Consider the following 25,747-nt stretch of genomic DNA (forward strand, 5'->3'; position numbering starts at 1 on the left):
ACAAAAGTTTGTTTTTCTACATTAACCCGGCCGGGGATCGGACCCGGGGCCTCGGAGATGGCGACACCATGAAAACCGGTCTGCAAGCCATTCGACCACGTAGGTCGTCATTATATACATAGGACATTCATAGGACGAGAAAACTGTAATGAACACTGGAGGTACAACTAAAATAATAATGGGGCAATCCTACGCTCCATGTGAAACGCTGAATAGGGGGCGAACTTACGATAACTCAGTTGTCGACCGATTTCTTTTCATTTATTCACAACAACCGAGTCGAACGTCAAACTGTAGTCTTCGCAACCGAACCGGAATCATGTCACACCAGTACGATTACTCGAACTTCTCGACCAGCGAAGGCTACAACGTTATTCAGAACACAGTTATCGAATGAAAGTTACCGAACGTCCAATTGTTTAGAAAGCAAGAATGTAATATGGAAATCTCTTATTATTTTAAATAAAGTCTGAATTTTGTTCAATTTTATTAATTTATTTTAATGCAAGACTAATGCATTCCTATTTTATATGTCTTTAAAGTCTTAAAAATGTATATAAAAAGAATTTTCATTTTTCTTATAATCTATTTCACCGACTAACTCCGTAAACGTTGTTGGATAACGATATCGTATCCGAATCCGAATCCAACGTTTAACTCTAATGTTCTGAATAACTCGGAAAGCCCCCTTTGATTCGAGAACGATATCCAATCGAACGATTTGGTTAAAATATCGAAGAGTTCGAGAATCGGTCTACTTGTTTTATCATACTATGTCTATACTAAGAAATATTGTTATCAAGCAGCTGTCACGCCTGTATTACAACAAACCTATAAAATAACTTATGTATACATTAAATTGTCAATGAGCCAACTCAATAATTCCTCATTCTGACGTTAGTCGTATCGAAGGAGCTATAACACTAAAAAAGTTAGCATCTAGCTAGTTAGTGCTAACAGTATATCGCCATATTGTAGACGACATTAGTAAAAACATTAAGTATTATTTGACGTAACTTATATGCACCAATAAACAACCATGATCTTCTGCACTCATTGTTATTTTTGTCCACTCAGGCGCGATTGTTCTAGTTTACACTTAATTTTTTTAATGATATTACTTAGTATTTTATTACCCACGAATCCCGTGCTTCGAAAACCGAATTCGTATTTACGATATGACGTTAGCGAGTGGTTTTACCTTTGAATAAACGGCTTTTATCTAAAGAGCCGAAGTGCTGGGTCCAACGATAAACTCAAACAACAAATTCAATGGACGATAATACTCAACCCTATGCACAAAGTCCATATTGGGCAGATGTAGTTCGACCAATGTTTCGTCGATGAGCTCGCCGTCGTTTGGCGTATGTCAGTGAATCTGGTACGTGCTTGTTACTCTGGTGCTGGCGTATTGTTCGCGGCCAACGCGTTTGCCATTCACCAACAACCACATAGGGTTGTTTACGCGTATTGACTTGAAGTTGTATGTCTGGAAAAAAGAACAGAAAATGTACACTGTTGTCAGGTCACCGACATGATATAGACGGTTAAGGGTCAGCGCTAACCGGCGGAACTCGGGGTGAGAACATCGAAGAGGATCTTTTACCCCCAGCGCACACTGATGATGGATTATCCCGTACGTCCGCCAACGTGCCGTAGGAATCGGCGCACACCGATGGATTTCGGCGCATATCGATGGGTCCTATTTATAAGGGCCAAAGCGCAAAATCACAATTTTACAGGAGAGGCTTCCACTTAAAATCTGGTATATTTTCAAGATATCGTTGTATTTCGAGGTTTCCTCGAATATGTTTGATTTTGTTTTAACGTTACCTTATAGATTACAATGAAATGAAGCATTTCCCACAAAAAAAAGTGAAAATGATCAAATTGTTACTTTCGCCCTTATACTTAGGTCCCATCGATATCGGCATGAGCCGAAGGCATTCAATTTATCAATTTATATTTTATACTATAACAATTGAACTAAGATATAAATGTCAATAGTTTGAGACCGACCTCGGAGCATTAAGAAACAGCGGCAGGAGTCGGAAGTTGACGCCTCAATCTCGATACCTTCAAGGAACACTACGCCAACTTCATGTTTTGGTCAGTTTCTGTTTTTTTTGTAAACAGCCATATTTATTTACTAATATTATGCTCCCCGGTTAAGAAATAATAAGGAAAATAAAAACAGAACAGGTCCAAAAATTAAGTCGAAGTAAATGCATCGGCGCCCCCAAGATCCAGTTTACGTTGCAGAGACGAATGCCGCAGCATCCGCAGCATCAGCATAAAATCCCGAAGGATTTTAGTCAGTAGGAGTCTCACATAACCTTCCGTCTGTGTCACCAGGCGTAAGGTATCCATGATGGATTTCCCCGCGTAAAAAAATAAGTGTTCATTAGAGGTATCGAAATACTTGCTGATATGACAGTATTATTTTGAATTGACATACTGCAAGTGGTGATTCGAGTTTGTGTGTTTTAACACGTGGCTCGGGCACGGCCACGCAGTCGCCGATGATGGCACCGCGCCCATCTGCCCAGTTATACACCGTCACGCATACGCACTGCATGCTCTCGTCAACTATCGCGAATGTGCTGAAACAAATGGATTTTTTTTATGATACCAAATGGCGGGACGAACAAGTCGTGCATCTGGTGGTAAGCGAAACGCAAGTCCATAACAGTTATAGTGCCACTCAGAGCTTTAAATCACAAAGATCAGACAGAAATTGACTGAGACAGAAGTTGACATGTGCCTATAATTTCACCAGCACCCTTACCCACCGGAACGCAGTAATGCTGAAATTACTGCTTGGCGGCAGAAATAGATAAGATGGCAGTGCTTCCCTGGCTTCGAATTGACTATAATATTTTACGTAGTATCGAATAGCTAAGCGCATTGATTCCTTTTAATAATACATTTTTTTTTATTGAAATCGGTTAACGGAAATGCGCGAAACCGGATTAATCTCCTAGTTTGCCACCCTTAGAGGTGGAATATTTTTTTTTAATTTATATAAGATCAATACTGAGTCTTTAAAATAAAACAAGAATCATCAAAATCGGTTCACAAATCGGAGTAATCGCGTAAAATACAAAAAATACAATCAAATTGAGAACCACCTCCTTTTTTGAAGTGCGTAAAAGATAAGATACGAAATCACTACCATTGACCTACCAATAAATGGATGTTCGCGCTAAAAAGTGTCCGCACCTATAGGGCGTTAAAATGGCATACAGAGCGTCAATCGTGCAAGTCTTTGTTTGTTCGACTGACAGCGCGGTTGTCAATCATGCAGTACCATATAATAATAACTTGTAAACGCTTATTCCCAGTTGTCACCACTGACTTTGTTCCCACTAGCGACAAGTGGGGGAAAAAAATCCCATATGTTACCAGATGACAAATGGGATAAAAAGATCTGTTGTTGCCACTGGCGACAAATGGAATTTAAAATATCCCAGTAGTTGCCAGTGGTAAAAAAAAACTAATGGAATAAGAAATTCCAATTATTGTTTATTTATTGCCTCGAGTATCTTACATCGAGTATATAACCAGAAATAGACACGACTTAAGTGCCATCCATCCTTGGCAACTCATCAGGCAAATGGGCCTTATATCACTTTTAAATATCAATTCTCTCATTCGAGCTGAAATCACAAATTAGAGAGCTAAAATAGTACGGCGCCAACCACTGACCCGTGTGTACATTTCCGTATATTCCAAAAATATTCTGTGTTTATTGTAATAAAGATAATATCTCTAATAATGGGCGGCTGTTCCGTTCGTTGGTGTGGGAACAACAGCAAAACATCTAATTACAAAACAAACGGAATCATTTCATCGGTAACTAAATATGTAATTTTTGAATTTTCGTCCATTATAGCAAAGCTCTTGAGCTTTTAACTTTTTTTTAACTTATTAAACTGGTCGATTTAAGTGAAACAATTGACGACACCCGTGAATTGTTTCGAATTCGGGCTGGCCAATCGGAGTGCAGTTGTCACAGTAATGATTTGTGCAGAATAGTTTTCAAACAAATTAAATGACATTTCGTCTCTATTTCTGGTTATATACACGACGAGTAAGATATAGCTCCTGCATCCTGGGATCATTTCTAGGGTTCCCACAACAGTCGCTTTCAGGTCCATCTCCTTTCAGGAAGGAGTCGACGAAGAACCCTAAAAAATGGCCTTCCTTAGGGTTGTGTGTTAATCCCAATGGTATTTAACATCTACACGAACGATCAGCCTCTTGCATCGAACACCAAATCCTTCATTTAAGCCGACGATCGGGCCCTGACGCCCCAAGCGCCTGCTTAGATGGAGGGATGTGCCGATTTCTCCACTTCAAAATACTTCGGTATTACTCTGAACAGAGCCTTAACTTACAAACAGCACTGCATCAATACCAAGCAGAAAGTGGGCACTCGAAAAGTGGGGAGCTTCGCTACAAACTTTGCGAACGACCGTACTAGCCCTTTCCTTTTCCTTTTAGGCTAGCCCCGTGTGGAGCCGTTCAGAACACACGCACCTGGTGGACACAGCACTAAATGACACATGTCGAATCATTACGGACTGTCTGAAACCAACCTCTGTTGGTATGCTGTATTCGCTGGTTGACGTTGATGTGGCTAGCTCCCTAAAAAAAGAGACTGACCGCGGCACCCCTAACACTATCACGTGCCGGTAATTACAGAGGCTAAAGAGTCGGCATAGCTTCATTAAAGAAGTATTCCCTTTGGACGGAGAAACTAATCAAGTCCGTATAAATCTCTGGAAGGAGCGATACCCCATGGCGTCACTCATTCCGCTATCGGAGCACCTTTCTCCTGGGCATAATCTACCTTGGCACACTTGGAAGTCTTTAAATAGACTGCGGACTCAAGTCGGCCGAGTCAAGTAGAGCTTGCACAGGTGGGGTTATGGCTCGTATTTGTGGTGTCTCTCCCCAAACTACGGCACAACTTTTGTCTTGTCCTGCGTGCCCCTACACCTGCACACGCGAGGACTTGTACAACGCCACTGATAACGCTGTGTCAGTCGCTGAGTACTGATCCTCACAAATATAAACGTCAGAGTCGACACGCTAAGAAGAAGAAGTACGATATACATTTTTCAAATGGTTTTAACTTCGTCTGTAAAAAAATCAATTCTGAAATAAAGCCAGTGTCACTGCCGCTCGACCACAACTCGAAAGAAAATTAATCGTATTCGTACAAATACAATCAAAACTCACAAAGGCACGGCGCTCTCGCTGTGAATAGAGCCGACGACTCTGCCCAGGAGAACTTTGCCCTCATTGTCTCCCTCTTGCAACGCGTCGAGGCGAACCTGCTCGAACGTCACGTTCTTGCGAGTACCCACTGTATGCTTCGTGTCTGGACCATAGGGAGCGATCATCTTTTTGTCTATCGACTGCAAAAATTAGTATATTAGCAGCATAGTACGAAATAAGACAAAGAGTGCAACTCCCGTCAATGCCTATACTCTACACGGCCCTCGGAACACATTAGGGTTGTCACATTATTGTTTTAGTTGCTCCTACAGAATAATTACAAACTTTTATTTTTTTTTAAGTCCGACCTCAATTGCTTGTCGGTTTTTGGAAAAAGGAAAGTGCGCGAAACCGGATTCATCCATCATTTGCCACCCTTAGAGGTGGAATATTTAAATTTTTATTGAATTGATATTCAATTACTTTTTGTCAAATAACTTCACTAGTTTGTATAATTATAATACAAAAATCGAACACAAGTGGTTTTATTTGCCGAAAGATAGTGATTTTCTTACAACAGGTACATAATTTGAAGATTTTTTGTGGATTTGTGGAATGCCACTTATGTGGTTTTACCTTTAAGCAGACGATATTAGCAGTTAGTCGTTTACAAATTACGGATGTGGACTGCCCTATAATATTAACGTCTGAACAATAAATACACTTGGGGGTAGATATCACATACCTGCACCATTTGTAACAACTTCTTTGTCTTAATCTTGCCCTTAGTTCGTACGAGGTCATTGGTCCCGTGAACATATTGCCGTAGCATATTCAGTTCTAGCTTTGGAGGCTCCCATGGCGGATCGAGGCGACAGGCGTAGTCGAAACTTTCCAGTGCCTCGTCGTAGCACTCTTCGTATTTTAAAGCCTGAGATATTCGGAATAATATTCTTTTACGAGAAACGCCAAGCTTTTGAAGCTAATAATAATTATTATTTATTTCGGAACCAGATACATCAACAATCAGTAAATTACAAAATGCTTAGGTCTAAGGGTTAGTTACATAATACAAACACAGCAACACAAAAACAAATGAGCATTAATAGCACTATGCGACGGCATGCAGTCTCATCCAATGTCCCAGCGTGCGAACAATGCTTCAACTATCTACGTTATGTGTCGCGTGAACTGGTTTTTTATATCACCGTTACACAATAGTAGTTGGAAAACAATTTGGGTGCAACGGGCACGTGTGGTGTGCTTGTGAGGCCAGTGGTACCAATTGCATCTAGCCATTGCATTGCATATAACCATTTTGCAGTTGCATAACAGCTAGACTGCAGCTCCAGTGACTACGCACATAAAGCTCTAGTGTATGTTCCAGATACTTTTAAAAAACACGGAAAAGAAAGTAAAACAAAACTGTTTATTTTGACAAATTAAGCATTAGACTATATTGAGAAATAAATTTATAATTTTTAGTTCTTAGGTTTTCGCGATTGTTACACATAGGAAATGAAACTATTTTTGTGGACCTGTAAAAGGCCCGAAACGTCGGTTTGTTTGAAAAAACAAATATACGCGATTTAAATCCGGAAAAATAGTTTCATTCCCTATTATAATTTTAATTTTTTTTTATATTAAAATGGCAAGAATGTATGTAAAACAAGTATTAAGTTCAAAAATACTTACAATCCCCCTGTTATAATACAAATCTGGTTGCCCCTTAGCGATAGGATCAGCCCAGGCTTGCTTATAAGCGCTTAGACAAGCCTTTAAAGTCACTGTGTCCTGAGCTACCATGAAAAATTGGCACAAATAAGCATTTCCCAGAATAGTCCACGATACACCGTCTTTTGGGTCTAAAGCTACAGCTTCCTTAGCCAACTCCACACTTTTGAAAATTGTTGCCGTTGCTTCCCCACGTTTATTTGCGCCACTTTCTTGACGGAGAATTATTGAGAGACAACGGAGGGAGAGACGATTTCGTTCCTGTGGAGAAATTTGTAATGTTTTTATTATAAATTAGGCTTGCCAATAGATTAACTCCATGAGTTCTTCTCCAACAGTTTACAGTAAGCGAACTAGAGGCACTCAGCAAAACAAAGACTGTCAAAAGCATAAATTATAAGAATTTTCTTGATTTTCATGATTAATATGTATATTACATGTATAAGTTCTTATTTGTTATAAAAACAATGTTTGTCTTAGGTATTGCCATTATACTCATTATTAGCACTGTAAAACGATACTTAGCAGTAAAACTAACAGTTTAAATTACAATGTCTGTAATATTTCAGTCAACTAGATAGTAGAGGTTGGGACCCAGGCCTACGATTATAATTTTTACAATTAATTTTTTTTAAAGTTGGTGTGAAATTAGAGATCTTAAGAATTACTTTTATTACTAAGCTGTGGAAAATCTATAAATTTGCAGTCAAATTCAGTATATCACCTGTCAAAACCTCACATAGTCCAATGCGATTACAGAGACATCTATGGATAAATTAGAAAACCAAAATTCATGTGCGACTTTGAAGTGCAACTGCTTATCGAGTTCTTAGGTTTTCGCGATTGTTACACATAGGAAATGAAACTATTTTTCCGGATTTCAATTAAATGTAAAGGGCCCGAAACGTCGGTTTGTTTGAAAAAACAAATATACGCGATTTAAATCCGGAAAAATAGTTTTATTTCCTATGTGCAACTGCTTCTTAAAAGTAGTGACTCACATGTTTAAGAGCTCCTTCAAAGCTAGCCTTTGCATCCTTAACATTCATGTTCTTCCAATAGCACTCCCCAAGCTCGTTCCACGCATCAACCAAATGTGGGTTTAGTTTTACTGCTTTGCTAAGGCTTTGAGTGGCTCGTGCATCATATGTTGGACTTATGTTGTAACATCGGCCTTTGAGGTACAGGAATTGAGCACGAAGCGATAGAGGTATCTGGGAGTCTACTAAAAACAGAATTCTTTAAGGGTACTGTAGTGGATGGATGGCCAGCAGACTGGCTGGACACAAAGACTTACAAGACTGCTGGAAATTCAAAATTAGACCAACTTTCTTTCGGACGAAACAAAAGATGAGGGCAGTCCTGACTAAACATCTGATCAGAGCAGTCTACTCCTCCTGAGCTATAATTGTATAGAGACTGTACAGTACAAAACAAAACAAATCAATTTAGAATTCATAAATCTGTTGATGCAACTATTAAACATAGTAATTAATAATGTCTCACAGCAAGGTTGACAGAAACTCCACATATTAATAATCACTGATCACGTGATGGTTCCAGATTTTCTTTTTTTAGTATATCTTGTGTGTGTAGTAGATTATACTAGTTCATTAGAATAAATGTAAATGTTAACATTACTAAAAATGTCTTATTATAAATAAATAAAAATTCCAAAAAAAGGTGGGGAATGGATCCATTTCACCAATGTCTAGTGAACTAGTGCAGATCCAGATAGTGCTACAAATGTTTGTCCAAATTGCCATGCAACCTTAAAGCCAACCAATCTACCTCATATTATATTAATAGAAATCAAAACAAAGTGTCTACTTACCATCAATATTCTCAAATTTTTCAAGGATAACATCCTTCTTCTGATCAACAAACTTGTTTTTTTCATTAGCAAGCTCTAAAGGATGATTTTCAAAAAACAGATCTCTGTACTGGTACAGCTCTGCCAGTTCTTTCTACAACAGAAAACAATAATCACTCACCTTTTGGTATATGAACACTTTATTTCTGTCACCACTACATAATAAAACTAAACATTTATACAAAACAACAAAAAGAAATGTTCCAGCGAAAAGATTCTGGAGCCTACTTTTGTAGCACCATGATTGCTGTAACCATGTAAAGAAATAAGTACTGTTGGCAGTTAGAACCACTACAAATCCTCAGACATTATACAAACTGCCTATGTGCAATGGAGCAATGGAGATTACCAGTGGGAGGTATAATGATGACAAACTGGTTAGCAAGTGTAGAATACATGGCACATCGCTTCTTTTCTACTCCAGTACAATCATTTTTTGCATTTCAATGTAATAATTAGTTTAATTTTTTAATGAAATACCCACTTGTTGTTTTCGTTTGCTTGTTAGTGTCGGTTGGTTTTTAGTATGTACAAATTATGTATGTGGTTAGCGATTAATTCAACAGTATTGTGTTAAGCCAGTTATGGTTTTTACGATACTGCATATTGATAATGTTTATTGAAATGAATGTTATTCAAGTAGATTGACAGTTAGTTTAATGTGATTGCCAACCTAATTGAACCAAAGTGGTGATGGGTACACATTTTTATTTTTTCTCAGAAACATGAATTGGCATTGCAACTTCGTCACTTGCAATTTAATATACATCTCTACAACACTAATGTTGTTATGATTTTCTTTTCTTTCATGGTGTATGGCTGGTTATAACTAAAAACTAATTAACTGCAGTATACTGTATCTATATACAATGAGCTGTGACAAGTGTCTATTTTGTCATTGATCTGCTAAATTCTGACAATTCGGCATGTATTTAAAATACAGCTATTGTTAGGTAACACACATGAACCATTTGACAACCCTTTGTTGTGGCACTGTATCATTAAAAGGGTGTATTTTGAATAATGTCATAAGTTAAGCAAGGTACTCACTAGTGAGTTGTAACCAAAACCATTGCATGCTATGCAACAAGTGTATAACCAGAAATAGAGACAAAGTGTCATTTGATTTGTTTGAAAAGTATTCTGCCAAATCATTATAGTGATAACTGCGCTCCGATTGGCCAGCCCGAATTAGAAACAATTAACAGGTGTTGTCAATTGTTTCACTTCAAAGAGACCAGTTTAACTTGAGCTTTGCTATAATAGATGTAAATTGAAAAATTAGATATTTAATTATCTATGAAATGTGGTTCCGTTTGTTTTGTAATTAGATGTTTTGCTATTTTTCCCACACATTGTTAGAGATATTATCTTTATTACAATAAATACAGAATATTTTGTTGTTGGAGCTATACTATATCAGCTTTCTAATTTGTGATTTTAGCGCAAACCAGAGTTGATATTTAAAAGTGATATGAGGCCTATTTAGCTGATGAGTTGCTAGGAATGGGTTCACGAGCTTGCTGCTAGTGGAAAGTGTGCGGTTCGCAGTGAGCTGAACATAATCTCATTCTGAAGGAAGACTGTTTCACGCGTACACACTAGAACCTTTTTACTGTCTCTGTCATGTTACAGTTACAATTCGCTAATGAGTACCCAGCTTTATGTACTCTAAATTTAAGTACTGACACAAAGGCATCGAGTATATAACCAAAAATAGAGACGAAATGTCATTTAATTTGTTTGAAAACTATTCTGCCATATCAATACTGTGACAACTGCGCTTCGATTGGCTAGCCTGAATTCAAAACAATTGACAGGTGTTGTCAATGGGTGTCATCAAATGTTTCACTTCAAATCGACCAATTAACTTGAGCTTTGCTATAATGGAATTAATTACATATTTAATATTTAATTACCAATGAAATGTGATTCCGTTTGTTTTGTAACTAGATGTTTAGCTGTTTTTCCCACACCACCGAATAGAACAGCATGGCATTGTTAGAGATATTATCTTTATTACAATAAATACAGAATATTATTTAGAATATATGGAGACATACACACAGGTCAGTGGTAGGCCTATCTATATTTCAGTGCAAACGAGAGTTGATATTTATAAGAGCTGTATTACTAATGTGTTACCAGGAATATATGGCCCTCATTTCGTCTCTATTTCTGGTTATATACTCGATGCACAAAGGATACGTCTTAATAACAAAATGGATTGTTTTTTATTCTGAAATAAAGTTTTTATTTTTATTATTATTATTATTATTAGGTGAGTGGCTCCATTTAGGACATGTGCAGACACTCATTAACTGCGAAAAGTAATTAACCTGGAAGTAGCGACTACAAATACAAAGCCGATTTCGGGTATGTACGCCCACGCCATAAATTTTGAGGAACGAATATTGCACACAATGTCTTGCAAATATTATCGTTCCAACACTTCTTTGGGCTTATTATAGTCCTAAATCCATAAAGAGGTTAGCCAATTAGCTGTGTGTATATCTCGTGGTCTGTAACTTGAATTTACTCAAGTACGACAAGTTAAGAGTTGCAAATATTCAAAATGATATTTTAAAAGTGGCAAATATAATATGGCGAAATTTTAAATAAGGCGAAAGATGAGGAATAATGTCCTGGAAAAACATACCGACAGGTCTTCCACGACTTCAGCTGCGTTTTCCAATACATCTGTAAGAATTTCATCTTCTGAATCACGCGACATCGTGGGTGAACAGAGGGTGAACGAACACAACCAACAACATCAAGAGTTAAGTACCTAAATAGCTAATTTTCACGATCACAATCTAGAAACAATACAAAACAAATCAACAAAATCTGCATAACCGTTCATTCTTTTTTTTTTTTCATTCTCATTCATTTATATTTATGTTGTGCGTTTTTTTTCTTCTTGACTTGCCATTTCATGGTTCCGTATTTGTAAGTCATTGTCCTAACCAAAAAAAAATACAGGCGTCTCACGGCTAAGCTAATGCCACACGGAGGGAAAGTACGTACCATAAGGTCCGTAGATAGAAAATGTTACTGAAACAAAGACTTCAATATATACTCCCGGACACGTAAATCGAGCCACCTTGCATTTTTATCGTTAAAAGGCTGAATACAAAAGTATTATTATCACTGAAGAAAACAGTTTTTCCCGGTTTTATAAATTCAAATTTTCAACAAGGACTCATGGAAATGACGTTTAGTATACCAATTTCAAAACAGCTTAGTAGTTTTCGATCAATCAAACATTGTTTAAGCTTATGCCAGTTAATCTGAAAATGCAAGGTGGCTCGACTTACGTGTCCGGAAGTGTACTTTTAAAAACAAATCGAACTATATTCAAAGATTTTTAAATACTTAATGGCCTCTAAATGTGAAAAAAACAACCTGTAATTTTAATAAACCGGTCGAAAGCCTCAACATAGCCTAAATAATTTGATGTATTATCAATAGTGAAAATTTGCCTACTACAGAAAGGGGACACATTTTAAGCATTTGGCATTTGATAACTTAAATTAATTTTAAGTTGCAGTAAATGTGCCTAGTTATTTGAGTAAAATTTCATGATCTTCCATTTATTTAAGACGTTATGTTATTTACAAGAAGTTGTGTGAAGCTTTCTATGGTAAAATTATAGGTTTTTTTTTACACATTTGGCGTGTTCGACTCCCGATTTAGACACTCTAATATTTCATAATCCTTGAATGCGTTCGATGAAAAAATGAAGTCTCCTTTCAGTGAAATTTTTAATCTACGGTATTTAAGGTACATTCCCTCCGTGTGGCATAGTCGCGTGACCGTTGTGAGACGCCCTGTATAGACTTATTATAATAATGTATGTACTGTCGATAATTTTCCGAAAAATTTGAAACAATGGAAATTTTTCCGTAAAATAATCTGACAAGTTGGAAAAATTGGAAAAATATAATTAGAATACTCTTATTATTCTGCCTTTAGGTAGATCTTTTACTTTGAATTTACTACACTTTGCTAATACTACTTATAAATAAAATTGTAAATACATTTTGCTGTATATCTTTTTATTTTTTCGACATTTTTTGAACGAGCTATATTTAAACACTAGATGCCGCGCGATGCGCCGGGCCGCTAAAGCGGCCCGCGAGGGCTTTCTTTAGGACTCGTGTGACAGGTTGGGAATTAGACTTCATATTTCAGTAGAGAATCCTCTTTGGTTGAGTTTGGATGGGAGGAAGCAGGGTTGTCGACTGCTCCAGTTAAGTTACATGTAGGGGTAGTTGGTACGATCGCGTCAAGTTGTATCCTTAAATATCTCAGAACAAACCATTCGTATATCATTGACAACTGCGAAGATTCAGAATAGTCAATTTCGTATGGCGGCCATCTTAAATTCGTCATATCAGAACACTTTCGATTCTGGTAGGACCTGACTAAGATTCTTGACAACTTTTATTTGAGAGCCATGTGCCCATCTACGATACTGGAGCGAACAGCCTCTGTCCCACCTGATGCGGAGCACTATTCCAAGATATCCGGATTTTCTCGTACTCACTGAACCCTTCCAGCCACTATTCCTGTAAATCATTTTAAACTATCGCTGTTCCTTCTGGGAGAACTATTACCTAAATGTCTACATCAGTCAGTAGTAATCGAGCTACACACGTATAGTATGTTGCGCGTTGCGCTGGGCCGCTAAAACGGCCCGCGAGGCCTGTGTCTTAGGCTTGTGACAGTTTGCTGGTTGTAGTGTTTGTTTCAGAAATATATTTTTGTTAACTTTATTTGGTTCTGAGGGAATCAAGTAGTTGGTATGATCTCGTCAAGTCGTATCCTTATATACTTCAGAAGAAACTACTCATACATCATCAATAATTGCGAAGATTCAGTAAAGAATTTTTTTTTATGACGGCCATCTTGGATTCGCCATTTTGGAAAATTTTTAGTTCCAATAGAACCTGATCAGGTTCCTTGATAATTTTTGTTTGAAAGCCGTACCATCTCTGACGCTTTGGCCGAGCAGGTGGTGTCTCCTACCTGATGCAGACCACGTCTTGAAAGTTTTGGATTTTTCTGATATTTAATATTCTCAGTCAAACACAATCCTTGTACATTTATTTAACACACCTCGATACGTTCTAGGAGAACAATGACGTTGGACGGTGGAAAATGTATGGCGGACATGTTGGAAAATGAAGAACTACAAACACAATTTCATATTATGGGGCCTCATACGCAGCCAAGTGCCAAATTTCAGCACCATCGGTAAATTTTTTTCGGGCGCCATCTTGAATCGACTATTTTGAAAAAATGAAGTTGACAGTCAATTAGCTCCTATCGCCTTTTCGGACTTAAGTTTAAACATAATTTACCTATTTCTAATAGTTTCAGAGATATAGTCCCCCGAAATTTGTATGGCGGCCATTTTGTTTTGCGAATTTGAAATTTTTTTTTACTCCCGCTAGAAACTGCCCAGGGTGTGGAGCAACATTTGTTTGGAGACCTTAGGGCCAAAACGTATACTTCGCACGTGCAGCTGGGGTCCTCCCTGATGCTGAGCACTTTTCGAAGGTTTTGGTACTTTTTGATACTCACCAAATCCACCTAACCATTATTCGCATACGTCATTCTTATAAACCCGCGTTTCTTCTGGGAGAAATGTGCCATCTTGGAAAATGGCGGAATTAAAATTACATTCGCAGATACATACTATGAACCTCTATTCACGGTCGGATGTTAAATTTCAGTCGGATCGGAGCACTTTTTCTTCTGGCGGCCATTTTGAGTCCTCCATCTTGAAAATTTTTTTTACCTGCAGTTGGCTCGAACTATTCTGTACGACATTTGCTTGAGCGCCTCTCATCTATGTCCAACACTCGCCGAGATGTAAGTCTCGGAACATAGTGAACTGTGGAAAATGTATGGCGGCCATATTGGAAAATGGTGGAATCAATATTTTGACCACATATTATTTTTAGGAACTACCAGACATGGAAGTGTTTAAAATTTCAGCCGGATCGGAGCACCTTTTTGTCGGGCCGCCATCTTGAATCGGCCATTTTGAAAAATAATTTCGATAGCCAGTTAGACCCTGTCACCGTCTACGATATTAGTTTGAACACGAGTCACCTATCTCCAATAGTTTCCGAGATGGAGGCTTTCAAAATTTGTATGGCGGCCATTTTGTTTTTCGAATTTTGAACTTTTTTCACTTTCCTTAAAAATTGCCCAGGGTGTGTATGAACATTTGTTTGGGCACTTTGAGCCTGGACGTATACTTTGGCCGGACGGCTAGGGTAGTTCCTGATGCGGAGCACATTTTAAAGAGTTGAATAGTTTTTGACGTTCATATGACCGATATAACCATTACTCTCCTACATCACTTGTACCAATCCACCCTTCTTCTGGGCGAAAAATGACTCCAAAGGGCGAAAGTTTCACATGTATGGCGGCCATCTTGGAAAATGGCGGAATCAAAATTCTAACCCCAGATTTGTAACCTAAGCCCCCATACGCGTCCGCATGCCAAATTTCGGCCGGATTGGACCACCTTTTTTTCGGGCCGCCATTTTGAGTCGGCCATCTTGAAAAAAATTTGTCACCGGCAGTTGACCCCCGCCGCCCTCTATGACATTTGGTCGAGCACCCCCCACCTACCTCTTGTAGTTTTCGAGATATAAAGCTCTGCAATTTGTATGGCGGCCATCTTGTTTTTACGAATTTCGAATTTTTTTCACTTCCGGTAGAAACTGACCAGGGTGGCGGCCATTTTTAGTAAGAACACCTTTCCGGTAGGTCTTATACTTTAGCCGCGCGCGTAGGCGTTCACCTGATGCAGTCCACTTTTCGAAGATTTCGGATTTTTCTGGTACTCATGGGACCGATCCGTCTACGAGTCTAGTACATTATTTTTACCCACCGGCACTCCTTCTGGGAGAACAATTATGTCAGTATCTAGTTCAGTCAGTGGTAATCGAGCTATATATAGTATAATGATATTTAAACATATTTCTTCTTAGGACCATTGAGTTTCATTGAACATCATACTCAAACTCTTAACATCTTCTCTCAATGAATACCCAATCGACAGACAAATTGTTATGGCTTGGGTCTCGGTAGAGCTTTGGTAAAAATATCCTCGAGTCGTCCTTCACTTGACACCTTCTTTACTATAAACCTCTTCATCAACTTCTTTGTGTAGGAAGCGTGATGCATCTGTAAACCGTCTTCTCTGTGTTCTATTTGTATACCAAGAAAGTAAGAAGCAATGCTCCAGAAATTCTTCCACTAACTTCGCATTTAAGCCTGCTGCCAACCCATCATCTACGTACAGTGCGACACTGAGTTTTCCAGCTTTAGAATTTCTAATAAGTAAGCATGAATCCGCTTCACTTACTTTAAATTCGATATCCTTGAAGAAATTCATTATGCGCTTATTCCAGTAGCGCGGAGCTTGCTTTAAACACTTAAGTCATAAACACTGCTTTTTAAAAGACATACGCGTCCAGTAACTTCATCATATCCTTCGGGTTGCTTCATGTAGATCTCTTAATCAAGGTATCCATATAAAAACGCAGTTGTTACGTCAAACTGTCTAATAGCCATATTTTCACTAACAGTTACGCTAAGTACCGCTCTCACTGTTCCAAGTTTAGCAACAGAGCTGAAACTTGATCATAATCAATCCCCTTTTTTGTGAACCTTTGAACACCAAATGCGCCTTAAACTTGTCTACCGTACCATCTGAGTTGTGCTTTACTCGATAAACCCACGTACATGGTATGTATTTCCTTTTCTCCGGCAAGTCCACAAGTATCCAAGTCTTGTTTTCTTTTAACGAATTTATTTCGCTTATCATAGCTTTATGCCATTTATTGGTATTTCGAGATTTTATTTGTAAGTTTCTGGTACAGAATCAGTGCCATGTTCCGTACTCATGATATAATCTTTAAATCTTTCAGGTTGTTTCAAATCTGAATTTTACATAACTCCATTTTGTTCGGATTTTTCGGCGTAGTTTCTCAAATCTTCAACAAAGATGGCCCGTAACAACTTAGAACTTATAGTCGATGAATTTACTACACTTTGCTAATACTATTTATAAATAACATTGTGAATACATTTTGCTATATCTCTTTTTATTTTTCCGACATTTTTTGGACAAGCTATATTTAAACATATTTCTTCTTTATGACTTTCGAGTTTCATTGTACAATCATACTCACTCTAACACTTTTGAAATTTTATTTAGCGTGAATTACAAAATAAAATTGTAAAGCTAAAAGCATTGACTTACAAATAAATGGACGACGGGTCTAATACAAAAACCACGAAAAAAATGTCCCAAGTCAACCTATTCGAAATTTAAATTGTAATGTCATCGCAGTATCGCGCTGTCAGTAGAACAAATGAAGACTAAAGCGGAGTGTCGCGCTCTGTATACGATTTTAGCGCCTTACAAGTGCGGACACTTTTTAGCGCGGACCCGACGTCCATATAATTGTAAGTCAATGGCTAAAAGCAAGTAAAACGAGGTATCAAAATGTTTTTGTATTATATTTTTGTATCAAAATTGATAATAGCAAAAAAATCATAGATGAAAAAATCTCTAAATAGTCCGTCTACGCTAAATAGGCTCCACAGACATATTATCCACTTATTATGTCTGTTGAAGAAACTTGATAGCTCAATTGTTTACGTTCAGTAACTTCAACTTTTAACTGGTGTCAACGTCAAATATGGAAAATATAGGAATAAATCATAGATTTAGTATAATGGGAAAAATATTTAATTTTCTGAAAACTATATTTTTTTTCAAAATGGAACTTCTTCCTTGACCAACACATGTATCTAGGATATTTGAAATTCATTCATTCGTAAATGAAAGAATTTAGGGTCAAAAATCCAAAAATCAATCAGTATAATCGGTAGTCATTCCGTTTACATTCACTCTCCTGTCAAGCAAACATCACAAAAAAATAGTTTGCTAGAAAAATACGAAATTCCAAGTAGTTTGAATATTTTTACCTCTCCGCTGTTACACATAAAATCTGCCAGACCACATTTGCAAACATAAAAGTATGAAAACAAGCCTGTTATATGGGATCGTCGCGGACGAGAGCTCGAAGACCAGAGTCCGCTGCGTTTTCTGCGGTGTGTACATTCCTAAAGCCAACAAATGTATAGAACAACACACCAATGGCACCAGGCACAAGGAAAACATAGAATTGATGTCCGAGAACGGGATAAACTGTAACAACGACGTCCTATATTGTAAGCCATGCAAGCGCACACTTAACGAAGACGAATCGGTAACCAAGCACATCGATGGTGATGACCACGCTAATTGGATGACCGCCATGGAAGACCTCGTCGACGGTGAGTTCATCAGCCTCGTTCCTTACTTATCTGGGGAGAAGGATGAGGTTTTCTGTGAGGTGTGCAACTGTAGTGTAGAGTGCACCCCACTTAATATAGAGGAGCATGTTAATGATTTCAACCACAGGGCTAATGTCTGTGAAAAACTGAAGCCTCTCAATGGCATATTTGCAGTTGAAAATAATGATGAAGTGTGGTGCAAAATCTGCAATTTGTATCTTGAGAATACAGTGAAAAGTATTCTGGAGCATATTGATGACGATGAACAACATATGGATTGGTTTGCTGAGATTGAGGATCTGATTGATGGCCAGGATATCTCGATTGAGAGCTATCTCTCTAATGAACATGAGAGTAATGCTTATTGTAACAAATGCCATGTGGAGATAGGTTGCAATGTACTGAGTATTGAAGAGCACATAAGCACTGAAATGCACTTAAGTTAATAAATCAATGACTTAATATTTTACATGTTTAATGGATAACACCAAAAATATCTGTTTATATCTAGCTAGTTAGTTTATTTGCATGCAAGTAGTGGGATAATTCCAGTTTCTTCAACTATGAGTTGAGTTGTATGTACTGAATTTGATGTAAGATTGTAATATAAGGACATCTGAGTTATAGTTGAAGATGATGGAGTTATGATGTTAGAATTAAGGAGTTACGGAACAAAAACTGAGAACTCGGATGAATTTCAATTCCAATTTAATTTAGTTTCATTAAATGGATTTGTCGTTATGTGTTCAGATCTGTGTATTTCAAACATATTTTTAAAGTGGATGTAGCGGTTGTTGTTCAGGTTGGATACATTATTCGTAGAAACTTACAAAAACTGCAGTTTGGCATTACAGAAAATGAAAATTCAAAACGTGACTAAGCAGTCTTTGTTCCAACGCTCCTCATGATATGCTATATTTATTAGCATACTTGAGCAATGTGCCTATACTAAATGACATGGTTAATATATTGTGGATGGTATCCCATAAGTATGAGTTTAGTAATAATGTGTCATAAACCCTTTTTTTAAATAGATCTTATATAGCTTGCGCCTTTGCATAGATGGACCTAGTGTTGTGTTGAATTCTGACCTGTTACTATTGAGTATTTCTTACAGTGTTACATCAATGGCCCCACCAATTGAATGTGTATTGTACATGCTTATTGAGTATTATATGCGTTTATGAAGTTGCTTCAAATTTATATTTAGGGCTCATCATTGAAACTGAACTTTAAAACTTGAATGAAAATTAATATGTTAAACATTATACAGCCAGTTTAATGGCCAAACCTTTTGTTAAAAATGGGATGTTGCAAGTTTTTTGCCATCAATATGACAAGAAGAATATATTAAGCAACTTTAAATTGTATATACTAATACTAAAGCTTCAATTTCGGGTGACTTGTACGCAGCAGTGGATGTGAATAAGGGTTGATGATGGTAAAAACTATTTCAGATAAATAAAAACCAGCTTAGAGAAAAACGATTTTTAAAAGTAATTTTTGCATAAAGTACTAAGTATTGCCACATTCATACTCTTAAAGACCATATTTGTTAGGGTCTTTGCTTTGTTTATTTATTAGTGAAGTAAATTACAGAAAAACATAAGATTGTAACCATAGATTACTTAAAAGTTATCAAGTAACTTCAACTCTTTGGCAAGGCTCAATGTTGATTTATCAGTATATGTTACAGTATTGACTGAGTGTTGATCTGTCACACTTTGTCCCCTTTTGTGTAATAGTAAACATGTTAGACACTTCAAATGTTCACTATTCCTATAAGTTGTGCTGAAAATTGACACTAGAAAAAGACGCAAGCTACATACTTCTTATTGCACACATTTTATTCCTTCAGAAGTGAATATAATTATTATTTTTAAAAGATGTTTCACTAGGTATAACAGTGGTTTATTTTATTGGAATGTTATTTCATTTACTTTTATTTCCATGATTAGTAATAATTTGATGAACCTACCATTTTTTTTGAAACATGAATAAATGGTGGCACCTACACAAAAAGCAATTGGTTTTTTTATGAAATGATAAAATTTAAGGGTGTTTGCAGTACGTTTTTTTGACATACATTCCTTTCACCAGCTTTTGTGTTCAATTAATTTTTATATACATGATTAGAAAGTTTTAATGTAATGTAATTTGTTTGGTTGTAATGAATTTTATAAATTTTCTGGTTAAAGACTTGTAAATATAACAATATAATCAAAATGCCCATATATTCATAATCATATAATGTAATAACTAATAATATTATATAAAAGTGCTACAACTATCCATTTGGGTATGTAACCATTTTGATATATTTTAACATTAATAATACATATTATGCAGAATCATGTTGGTACCCATCTTATTTTAGTGCAATGTAAAGAGGAAAAACTAATTTCTGTAAATAATATGGACATCATGTAAATGATTAAATTCAAAATTATATTACGTATACTCGGAAATTAAAAAAAAATCTGTTCATATTTTTTTCAGTTCACATAATCTTGTCTTTTTTTCGTAATAATGTTAAAACAGATTTTAGTTGTTACCTAAATAAATTTCAAAATACATTTTATTTTATTATTTCTATACTAACTACTATTATTAATGTAGCATTTTTTTAAATGACTATAATAACAATAAAAATCATGCATCTAGAACTAAAAGCTGTAATCGAAAACCAGACAAAACTTTCACAAATCAAAAATATCTCTATGCAAATTACCTTGACATGAGTTGTTTGAACTCTACTACTTATTCATAAGGCGTATTTCGCCAAAAAGAGCGCGTAAGAAACTGAGTTTGCTCTATATGAATTTTCTATGTTTGAATATTCATAAAATAATCAGAAATTATTTATTTAGCAACTGTTTTTAGCATTGTCAAATTAGTAGTCAAATGGATAATCATCCAGGCCCTCGTCATCAACATCATCATAATCATAGCCAGGAACATTATTAGTCAGGCAGTAACTTCCACAATTTTGATCTTCATTATCATTTTCTTCCTCGTCTTCTTCTGTGATAGGTAGAAGTACATTACATCGTACTTCTGGGGGTAAATCAGCTGCGGTGCAAACAGGTTCCATGCCAGTTGTTGGAAAATCAGGAATGAACGTGTTTGGTGTGCCAGATACGACAAGATTAGAATTATCAACTACAGTATTTTTGATGTCGTGTCCCTGCCGCGCTGCTTGTCTATCTTCATCCAGAATAATTATTTGAACCAAGTCTCTTTGTGCGCATTCGATTTGGACTATAGAATTTTTTAGTTTGTCCTGTAGAGTACTGGAAGAGAGAAATTTTAGGAAATCTTTAAAAAAGTCGTATTTAGAACACGCGCTCGGGCATTATAGATACGAGCTTCTACATGTCGAGCGATTAGTCGATGTAGGACCTATTCGCAAAACGGACCTATTCCTAAAAAGTGTCCTGTTTGCCGAAAGAGTTCTCGAAGAAAGAAATTTTAGGAAAACTAAAAAAGTCGTATTTAGAACATGTGCTCGGGAATTATACTAACGAGCTTCTACAATGATAGATGGGCAACTTTACTTGAAAAAGACTAATTGATTGTAGACGTCCCAACTAGCTACAGCTAGTCACATAATTGTGAATGTGAGTTCACCCTAAACTATTAAACACCACTAGAAACAAGAAGTTTATGGAGCATTAAACTTTCACGATTTGCACTGTTTTTTAATTATATATAAATATGTTTTATTTCCCTCGAAGTTTCGGACGTGTTGCAACGTCCATGCATGCTGGTTTTGATTCAAGTCGGAATCGAACCGATCGGGTAGGCTCAAAATCAGATAGGTTTCCGGGCGAGAAGATGAACCTGATTCCTACTATATCTTTCTAATTTGTGAGTTAAATCAACTATTGTCCCGATTTGAAATGTCAAAAGTTTCCGATCGGCCAGTTGTGAATCGCAATTATGCGCCTCGACTCGGAAGAGACGCAGTTTCCGATCGGGAGAGGCAATCAAAATCAAGCTGCTGGTCTCGAATGGACTCTGCTAAGGACTTTCTCAGTACCTTCAAGACCATGGACGTTGTGAAACGTCGAGGTAAATAAAACATATTTGTACATGATCAATTAAGCCCTGATACTAAAATAATATGTGGAGCTGATTGCCAAGTCAATTGGCGTGTGCAACGAATGAAATTGTGATTTTCCACTAAGCGAAAAGGAGGTGCTAAAATTACGAATGTCTGTGTTCTCTGTCTTGTTGCAGCGCCGCAAACGAAGTGTGGGCTATTTTAGAACATGAGCACAAAAAATTCAAGCAAGACGTACTAACAAAAGTAAAGAGCATATTTAAATGATGTGTAAACATTGTATAAGAAGTTTAATTTTCAACTAAGAATTTTCACACTTTGGTAGGCCAAGGCAAATGAAGCGATGTTAAATGTGAAAAATGTTTATACGTAAATATGTATCTACGTAACATAAAACATTATACGTATATTCCTAATAGTAGAAATGATTGAAAAGTACTCACCTAATGCTTTCGATGTTTTTCCTAAGATCTCTGACGAACTGCTTGATTCTAATGAGTTCGTTTTTCAAATTTATATTAATTTCATCTTTAAGCAGTTCACCAGGTGGTCTGGTGGTTCTATCTGCGAGTCTAGCCCTGACCACTCGTTCTTGTTCCATATTCTGAATTAGGCTTTGCTCAGTATTCAACATTTCTACTTCTAAAACTCTTAAATCGTTTTCCGCCTATAAGAATAAGCGTTATTGTCACAAAAAATGAAGAGACCTTGTTCGATCGAATTTTGGCGAGAACTTTGCTCACCAGAAAGGCGTACTATAGAGAGAATCTGCGCGGGTAATTGTTGCACTGTGCGACACATCTGTAAAGCGCTACATACTGCGGTCCACTAACTAAATGGCCAAATATTCGTTTTGAAAAGCTTAAGACAGAGCACAAAATCCTCTTTTAAAAACAGTTTAAATTAGTTAACGTGTTCGACTTATCCGAACTTACCGTAACGATGCATAGCCGAGATACTATTAAACAATTTCGATATACTAAAATTGGGTTATGGTTTTCTATAAGATCTCAAAAAAATATTTTGTCACTTACCCGCGTTTTAGTTAGTAGACGGCAGCATAGTTCCACTCTGTTCCCACCACATTTTACCACTTATTATTATTACAGTAAATACGGGGAAAGATTATTTACGTAGTTTTTGAAACACTCGATTTACTTTAGCAGTAGTACTTCATTTTTCAGGCAATAAATTTAATTGTTGTGACAAGGAAAATAAAGAAATTCTTGTTGAATTTTTTTTAAAGACACTAAGTAATGGGACGAACAAGTCGTGCGTCTGTTGATAAGCGACACGCCTATCTATAACAGAGAGCTTTCGCAAAGAATTGAAGGGCACTGCCATTGCGCCCATCCCCTGAGACATAATTTGAAAAGTCTCATGTACCTATAAATTCACCAGCACCCTTACCTCGAATCTAATGCTCACGTTACTGCTTGGCGGCAGAAATAGATAAGGTGACAGTACTTCACTAGATGAACTTTTTCACAAGGAGCTCTACAGCTACTATAACTTAAATTATTAATTGTAAACCAAATAATTGTAAAAGTATTAATTGTAAACCAATATCAACATTGACATAGCACTATATAGATATATATCTAGAGTCTTCTTACTGGGCACAGGGCTATGAGCAACAGAAGGTACGGAGATCGGTACTCATAATCTACCAGGCACGGTAGTTTTTACCTCTTCTTTTTGCCATTCCAGTTCAGCGTATTTTGATTTATTTGCATGTATACGTCTCTTCAATGCAGCATCCACTTTGGCCATGAACGCTTCAGACGTTATGGACAATTTTATTCTTGCACCTCTAACCTGAAAATATTCGATTACTTGGAACTGTTTAAGTTGAAAGATATGCTATAATATATTTTAAGCGTCGCGAGTTTGCAATGAAAGACCTGATGAAGGGAAAATTACCAGTAGGTATCGTAATATTAATACCATAAGTAAGGACACTTTCTCCCCGTCCTTACTTACGGTGCTCAAACTTGGTCTTTGGCGAATCATCAGAGGTTTGCATTAGAGGTGTGTCAGCGAGGCATGGAGGGCAGTATCTTGAAAGTAAAACTGTCAGACCGCGTGTGAAACAGCATGCTGCGCTCCAAAACACAAGCCGTTGACGTTAGTCATAAAGCTGCGAGCTTAAAATTGAACTAGGCCGAACACGTCTGCCGCATGTAAAACGAGTTGTGGGAGAAGACCACCATGGAGTGGATCCCACCAACCGCTAGACGAAGCCGTGGAAGACCCAGAACGAGATGGCGTGACGAATTGGACGCGTATATGAAATCTTGGCCTGTAGCGGAGTTACATCGCGAAGAGTGGAAAAAGAAAAGGGAGGCCTTTGCCCTGCAGTGGGCTGAAAAATGAAAAAAAAAATTAAGTAGCAACAAAATTCAAATTCTTTTTATTAGTATCTCTTCAAGGTGGCTGTAGTGAGATACACGGAATTGGATCACGCGTAGCAGTGTCTTAACTAGATCACCATATGGACCATAATAATTTTCATCTTTAGCCATTTACCAGACAGAGCAAGACGAAAATATGTATACGTACGACATATTTTTGTCTTTCGACGTACTACCATATACCTGCTAACCTGCTGTCTCGCAACAACAGCACGGCAAAGAGCTCGAAGGCCATCTCTTTTTAGTGCCGAACATCGATTTTCCCAACACTTTGGTGGCGACCCTCTGCAAGGAATTAATTAAGTAGTAACCTGCTAAGTAGTAACGGCAAATGCGCGTTTGAATTATAACCATCAAATATTTACGTAATCGTTTATAAAACATCGAGTTTTTAGTTTCCTCTATTGTTACACATAGGAAATGAAACAATTTTTTCGGATCTAAATCGCGCATAATATTTGTTTTTTGAAACAAACCTGCGTTTATGGCTCATTTACATTAATATTAGACATAACTGGTTGATGACTTTACAGTGACTATGGAACCTATAAAGGGCACGAAACGGTTGTTTATTCGCGAAATAAATATACGCCATAAAAACTTTTTTGTTTTCCCGTTTCTAAAATTATCTATAAATTAATTTCCTTTCCGTCCTCATTAGACATCATGGAAGGAGCTTAAAACTTTAAAATCACTGTAGCGAATCGCAGCAGTCGCTACAAATATCTTTTGTAGAGGTATATATTTTATCTAGTACTTTTGAAGTTTACTTTTATATTTAAATTCTAAATTTAAATGTGATTGTTTTTGGCGCCTTTTCTGACTATTGTTTTCTGTTTCTGGATTGATAACTGTACGTGTATCGAGTATATAACTAGAAATAGAGACGAAATAAGGGCCGTATATTCCTGGTAACACATTAGCGATACAGCTCTTATAAATCTCAACTCCCGTTTGCACTGAAATATAGACAGGCCAACTACTGACCTGTGTGTACGTCTCCGTATATTCCAAAAAATATTCTGTATTTATTGTAATAAAGATAATATCTCTAACAATGCT

At 36.9% G+C, this 25,747-nt stretch overlaps 3 protein-coding genes across 4 annotated transcripts in view; 1 reads left to right on the plus strand and 2 right to left on the minus strand.

Moving 5' to 3' along the window:
* Positions 1-547: 547 nt before the first annotated feature.
* Positions 548-11,581, minus strand: LOC113228910 (tetratricopeptide repeat protein 5-like). Of its 2 annotated transcripts, none has more exons than XM_026462348.1 (8): positions 11,493-11,581; positions 8,795-8,927; positions 7,962-8,185; positions 6,922-7,221; positions 5,972-6,157; positions 5,248-5,426; positions 2,459-2,603; positions 548-1,489 (listed from the first exon to the last, which is right to left on the minus strand). In XM_026462348.1, exons 1-8 carry the CDS (start codon positions 11,565-11,567, stop codon positions 1,370-1,372), a joined length of 1,362 nt encoding a protein of 453 aa, XP_026318133.1. In that variant the 5' UTR covers positions 11,568-11,581; the 3' UTR covers positions 548-1,369. The 2 variants fall into 2 exon arrangements, with proteins under 2 accessions (XP_026318133.1, XP_026318134.1); XM_026462349.1 differs by having other exon boundaries at positions 549-1,489; positions 7,962-8,182.
* Positions 11,582-17,835: 6,254 nt separating this feature from the next.
* Positions 17,836-20,361, plus strand: LOC113228909. The gene has a single exon (XM_026462347.1). The coding sequence runs from the start codon at positions 17,908-17,910 to the stop codon at positions 18,649-18,651; it is 744 nt and encodes a 247-aa protein (XP_026318132.1). The 5' UTR covers positions 17,836-17,907; the 3' UTR covers positions 18,652-20,361.
* A 303-nt stretch (positions 20,362-20,664) lies between these two features.
* The window catches only part of LOC113228918 (tektin-B1-like), a 6,982-nt gene continuing 1,899 nt past the window's right edge, over positions 20,665-25,747 (minus strand). Inside the window, exons 4-7 of the mRNA XM_026462361.1 lie at positions 24,877-24,970; positions 23,961-24,089; positions 22,715-22,938; positions 20,665-21,498 (exon numbers count right to left, since the gene is read on the minus strand). Coding sequence (XP_026318146.1) covers positions 21,099-21,498; positions 22,715-22,938; positions 23,961-24,089; positions 24,877-24,970 — 847 coding nt within the window. The 3' untranslated portion in view covers positions 20,665-21,098. The remainder of the gene's footprint in view (positions 21,499-22,714; positions 22,939-23,960; positions 24,090-24,876; positions 24,971-25,747) is intronic.

The sequence above is a fragment of the Hyposmocoma kahamanoa genome, unplaced genomic scaffold (genome assembly GCF_003589595.1).
Source record: "Hyposmocoma kahamanoa isolate Upper Pololo Valley unplaced genomic scaffold, ASM358959v1 262, whole genome shotgun sequence".
Lineage (NCBI taxonomy): Eukaryota > Metazoa > Arthropoda > Insecta > Lepidoptera > Cosmopterigidae > Hyposmocoma > Hyposmocoma kahamanoa.

Coding starts and splice junctions, on each gene's coding strand:
- LOC113228910 (XM_026462348.1), bottom strand. CDS start 11,567: ATGTCGCGTGATTCAGAAGATGAAATTCTTACAGATGTATTGGAAAAC. Junction 6,158..6,921: donor TGTATTATAACAGGGGGATT/GTAAGTATTTTT, acceptor CGAATATCTCAG/GCTTTAAAATACGAAGAGTG. Junction 5,427..5,971: donor AGTTGTTACAAATGGTGCAG/GTATGTGATATC, acceptor TAATTTTTGCAG/TCGATAGACAAAAAGATGAT.
- LOC113228909 (XM_026462347.1), top strand. CDS start 17,908: ATGAAAACAAGCCTGTTATATGGGATCGTCGCGGACGAGAGCTCGAAG.